This window comes from Gekko japonicus, unplaced genomic scaffold (genome assembly GCF_001447785.1).
Source record: "Gekko japonicus isolate JY-2015 unplaced genomic scaffold, Gekko_japonicus_V1.1 scaffold183, whole genome shotgun sequence".
NCBI lineage: Eukaryota > Metazoa > Chordata > Lepidosauria > Squamata > Gekkonidae > Gekko > Gekko japonicus.
The window spans coordinates 508,013-513,591 of record NW_015175361.1 but is presented as its reverse complement, the minus strand read 5'-3'; the positions used below and the strand labels follow the sequence as shown (position 1 = coordinate 513,591).

At 49.3% G+C, this 5,579-nt stretch overlaps 1 protein-coding gene across 4 annotated transcripts in view; it reads right to left on the bottom strand.

Annotated features, from left to right (window-relative positions):
* The window catches only part of ATE1 (arginyltransferase 1), a 102,037-nt gene extending 98,032 nt beyond the window's left edge, over nucleotides 1-4,005 (bottom strand). For 2 of the 4 annotated variants that reach the window (XM_015425400.1, XM_015425399.1), the window contains exons 1-2: nucleotides 3,886-4,005; nucleotides 1,238-1,301 (exon numbers count right to left, since the gene is read on the bottom strand). In XM_015425400.1, the coding sequence (XP_015280886.1) occupies nucleotides 1,238-1,301; nucleotides 3,886-3,970 (149 nt within the window). In that variant the 5' untranslated portion in view covers nucleotides 3,971-4,005. Of the gene's footprint in view, nucleotides 1-1,237; nucleotides 1,302-2,807; nucleotides 3,234-3,885 lie in introns of those variants that run through there. The other 2 variants (XM_015425398.1, XM_015425397.1) reach the window with 1 other exon arrangement.
* Nucleotides 4,006-5,579: the final 1,574 nt, after the last annotated feature.

The window sequence follows — 5,579 nt, the reverse complement described above, 5'->3', positions numbered from 1 at the left end:
GGCGAGGCAGAGGCCTCCGGCCGCAGGGCCCGTTTTCCCTCCAACCCCCACCCCACTCCAGGGCCGACATCCAGCCGCCGGGTCCATTTCCCCCCACCCAACCCCACACACTCCAGGGCCGGTGACTGGAGGTGCAAGCCTCCGGCCACCGGGTCCGTTTCCACCCCCCACTCCAGGACCAGAGACAGGAGGCAGAAGCCTCCGGTCGCCCGCTCCCTTCCCCTCCCCCACCACCCACTCCTGGGCCGGCAACTGGAGGCCGGGTCCGTTCCCCCCCACTCACTCCAGGGTCAGCAACGGGATGCAGACGCCTCTGGCCGCCGCCACCGTTCCCCCACCCCCCTCCCACCCTCACCCACTACTGTTTACCTTACCACCATCAGCCTAAGCGTTCGTTACAGACCACATCTTTCTAGATCCCGTTGTATCAGTTTCACAACGGGCTTTTCTGCTAGTTAAACATAATGGTTAAGCTAAAAAACTGAGAACAGGCCACAGAATCGTGTACTTCCTCTCCTTGCAATCTATTCCCAAAGTAAAAATTCCCCCTTCTGCTTTCACTGTATTTAAGGACTGAAAAAAATTACAGAAAGTAACTGTGCATGAGCCAAGCCAGGTTTCTAAAGTGGAGCTTGCGATGGAGCTCATGCTTCAAAGCAACACTCCTGTCACTGAGCTACCATATATATTCAACTCAGATTTTTATCGGCTTTCCAGGACATGGTGGTTACAAAGACCATACAAACTAGTTTGTCTCAAATTTGAAACTGTGGTTCAAGTACGTGTAGGTCATTCCAAGGCTCAGTCCCTAAGATCTCTGATTATAAAACAAAGCAAGGAAAGACCTCAGGAAGCTATTGCTTGCTAGGGTAAATAAGAGCTACAGGAATCAGTTGATTTCGGGTAATGCATGCCTTATAGTCTAAGCATACAAATGTGGCAGTACCACTTTTTTTCACAGTTCATATAATCACACTGCTCATCTCCTTTTGTGACAAGGACTTAGAAATAACAGAGATGAATAAAGAAAAGCCAAGAATGGGAGACACTCCGCCAGGTTACTGGAAATAAGTTTCATTTTCTACTTCAAAGCACAGTAGGGCAACACTTATGAGAAAAACAAAAAACAGCTATGAGAGCTGGCAAAATGCTATGACATTTAAATACTGACATTTTGACACTTGTATAGTGAATTGAGTTAAGCTGACACAGTTCAGAAGACTCTTTCTTGATTTACCTTCGCCATCCTCTGTCTATAAGATCTTGATAATCTTGCGCAGTCATTGAATGTGCCCACATGCCTGGAACAAACATTCATACAAGACAGTGAAATAAACCTTCCTTTTAAATACCAATGTGATAGTAAAGTGAGAGCCAGTTTGGTGTAGTGGTTAAGTGCGCGGACTCTAATCTGGAAGAACCGGGTTTGATTCCCCACTCCTCCACTTGCACCTGCTGGATGACCTTGGGCAAGCCATAGTTCTGAAAACAGCTGTCCTTGAAAAAGAGCAGTTTCTGTGAGAGCTCTCTCAGCCCCACCTACCTCACAGGGTGTCTGTTGTGGGGAGGGGAAGGGAAAGGAGTTTGTAAGCCGCTCTGAGTCTCCCTTGGGTAGTGAAGGGCGGGGTATAAATCCAACCTCTTCTCTTCTTCTAAAGGCAGTTGCTATGGAAAGCTGCTGGTATAAAAGACACCAGTGCGTCTCCAAAACAAAAGTTTTAGGAACTGATATTAAAAACATATAAAACTCAAACCTTTCATGACAAACATTGAAACCACTTAAATTCTTAACATTTATCGGATCATTTGTTTCCCACACACACACACAGGCAGAGACTAAACAACAACCAGGTCCACTGACTGTGCCACTGCCCATTAGGCCCACACTGCTAACAGGCAACTTTAGACTCTGGGCTAAATGAGGGATTCCCAGATGGCAAGACGGGGACAGCAAAGAATGAGATGGTTAGACAGTGTCATAGATGCAACGAACATGAAATTGAGCCAACTTCAGAGGACAGCGGAAGACAGGAGGGCCTGGCGGGAGCTGGTCCATGGGGTCGCGAAGAGTCGGACTTGACTGTGCGACTGAACAACAACAACAACGGCATAGCTTTAGCCTGCTTTTTGGAATCTTCTTGCTGACCTTGTGAGCCTCAGCACTGGATCTGCTTCTAATACTCACATGTAAATAAATACAGGTGGCCTTGCCTCCTGGCACTGAGAAGCAGGATGGCCGAGAAGATCACGCAGCAATGGTTTAAGACTGAGAGCTTCAGAATCCACCCCACACCTTCTCTCTTTTCTTCCCCCAACTAGGCCTCTGCCTGACTAGTCAGTCCTTACTGAACTGCCACCAACACCACCATCCCCCCCACTTTTATTGGCCCCTGTCTCTCCCAACCTACCACTGTCCCACAGACCACTCCCTGCTGGCCTCTATTGATGACATTACACCAACTGCCCAGTGACAGCATGGGAGCTTTCTAGTTCAGTTACCCAAAGAAGTCATGAAAACTTTGGAGGGAGGGGGTGAAGAAAAGTGGTAGGCCTGATTATATCTGGATGCAAGATTTCTATTTATTTATTTATTTTTAAGAAAACAGCTCTCCAGTTTTCAATCAAATATAGCCGCGCCGGGCAGAAGACAAACCTACGGGCGAGACAGTAAATAACATGCTCCGCCGCCAAATCCTTGCTGCTCTTTGACTATTTCCCAGAGCCCGGCCACCCGGCTTACTCCCCGACGCACTTGTCCAATAACAGTCACCCCAAACCTCCGCCCTCAACCCCATCGCGATCCCCACCGTAAGAGAAGTTGCCCGTATTGTTCTTGCAGTAGCCACAGCGGTAACCGTCTTCCCCTCCGAAATACTCCACGATACTGGGGGAACTTGCCCCCATCGCCGCCATCTTTGCAAGCTTCTGACAGCACCCCGCCGGCAGCCCTTAGAGACCCTTTAGGGGCTCCCGGAAGAAGCAACAGCAGCTGCCGCCGCCATCTTAACGAAGGGCAAAAGTGTGGGCGGGGCAAAGACGGAGCTAGTTTCCCGAGGCCAGTTCCTGATGTAAGTCGGCGGACCTGACAATTCCCCCTTTGCGGGAAGGAGGCAATGCTAACGCTTCCGCCCAGGCTTGCGGTGTTCTAAGATCGCTTGTGCCCTTTACATTTTGAAGGGGAAAAGCACAACAGTGATTAGATAAGGGTCCCCCAAATCCCCCCTAGAAAGATAAGTAATAACACTTTGTTGGTCTGAAGGATGCCACTGGACTCGAACTTTGTTCTATTGCTTCAGACCAACAGGGCTGCCCACCTTCCCCCAAACAAGCCCCATAACTTTTCGGTTAAAGGGTATCTCTATTCCGAATCACGCAGAGAAAGAGACCGGCGCTCAACGCGGCGCCTCCCCCACTCCCACGCGACCTTTTACGTGGGGTTTCCCAACCAGTAATCACTATCCTTGCCCCTCAGGTCAGGGATTCTAAGGGGAACCGGAAGGGCGAGGGTGACGCGGGACGCTTCTTCCTCTACGGGGGAAACAGTGTGGCACAGGGTAAGAAGCGTTAACTCCGCCATCTTTATTGAGGTCAAGTCACCTCAAAACTTTTAGCCTGCCACATTGAGGAGGGGGCGAGCAGCCGCGCCAGTGTTAAGTGGGCTCCTCAGGGGAAAGCAAACGGGCAACGCGTGGATCTTCTGCCATCTTTAGTGAGGGTTTCTGGGAGCGAGAGACGACGAGACAGCCAGCTGGTGGCCGTGGCCGCTGCTCAATAACGGTGCGTATTCGGGAAGGTGCAGTCCGAGCGCAGTTGTGGGTCATGAGGATTTGCTGCCTTAAAGAATCAAGCGACCCTATCCACCGCCACCACCACCCGGTCACTTACCATAGGATACTTTCGCCTGGGCAGAGTTACAGTAGCCGCATCGGTAGCCCGTCGTCTTCCCTTTATATTCCACTATGGAGTACATGGTGCCCGGCAGCCTCCCTGCTTCCCCGGTTGGGCTGCTGGAGTCCCGGCTGGAGAACCCGCTGAGCTGTGGCCGCGTTTTCTTCACAAGCCCTCCCCTCCCCCCAGAGCTGGGAAACCCACCCGGGGAAGCCTTCCGCTCCGGCCCCTGGTGACCGTTGGCAACCGCCTCTCCCGGTCCGGAAGCCTCCTCGTGCCGCGGCGACGGCCGGCCTTCCCTCGCAAGCCCGGATTGAGCGACCAGTTGCGCAAGGCAGACTGGCTGCCATCGCCTCCCTCCTCCGCGGGTTCACGGCCCACATGCAGCTAGGTGGCATGCACATATCGCTCTCCTTCTGCAGTCATTCCATTGCTGCCCATCAATCCCCAGGCTCAATTTAAGGTACTATCACTTAAAAAGGCTTTCGTGGCCTTGGTCCCGCTTTATCTGCGGGAGTGCCTCTCTCTCTTCCTGCTCTGCCACAGATTCACTCATCCCAGCAAGGCTTTTCTGCAACTAATGAAATTATCCAAGAGGGCTTATGCACATGTAAATAGAACTGTACTGTAATGAAATGGGTCAGAAAGCTGTCTTGGTAAAGGGACAGGGACTGTGACCTACATCACCGAAGAGATCAGGGCCCTGTGGGACCTTGCACAGTTCTGCATGGGCTGCAAGACGGAGCTCTTCTGCCAGGCTTTTAAATAGGAGCCGCCACCACCGTTACCACCAACTATTCCATTGAACATCGGGAATGGGACTGGCCCACTATCGACTATGCCATTTAATATCTGGACCATAGGACTGGCCGTAAGATCAGGAGATTGCCGGAATGGAAATTCACACCATCTATGTTAATACTGTGAGCACCTTAAATGTTATTGTTGTAATGTTAAGAATATTTTATATTATTTTAATGTTTTATGGTTTTATGCTAATTCGGCATACTTTGCCGTCTTCTGTAAGCCGCCCAGAGCCTGTTTATGGGGTGGGCGGGATATAAATATAAGTATAAATAAATGTATAAATAAATAGCTACTTATCACTCCAGACTAGGTAGTTTCTACACCAGGGGTGGCCAAACTTGTTTAATGTAACAGCCACACAGAATAAATGTCAGATGCTTGAGAGCCACAAGACATAAATATCACACATGCACATTTTTATTGAAAAATATGCAAATTCGCTTTTTATAAACATTAGACTGCGTGAAAGAGCTGTATGTGGCTCCCGAGCTGCAGTTTGGCACCCCTGTTCTACACTAATTGGTGATGTATCATGTTTAAAAGATCATGCTTGTTTCAGCACTATTTGAAATTTGTTTTTCCGGATTTCTGAAGTCCAAACCCCTACTGTATTGTTCACTGCATGTCCCATCCTGTTGACTGTTCCTGACATGCACTATGAAATCCACCTTGAGTTTCAGCAAGAAAGCCAGACAATAACCAAATTAAAAATAAGACACTCTTTCTCTTTCAAGCTCATGTGTTCTTGCATCGAAAGAAAGAAAAAAAATCAAGTTTAACTTAAACAATTGTTGTCAAATGCTCCCTGCAATAGGGCAGTGGAATTTAAGATGTCATAGGTCACAGTTATCTGAACATGCTGGAGAAACAAGGAATTTTTAATG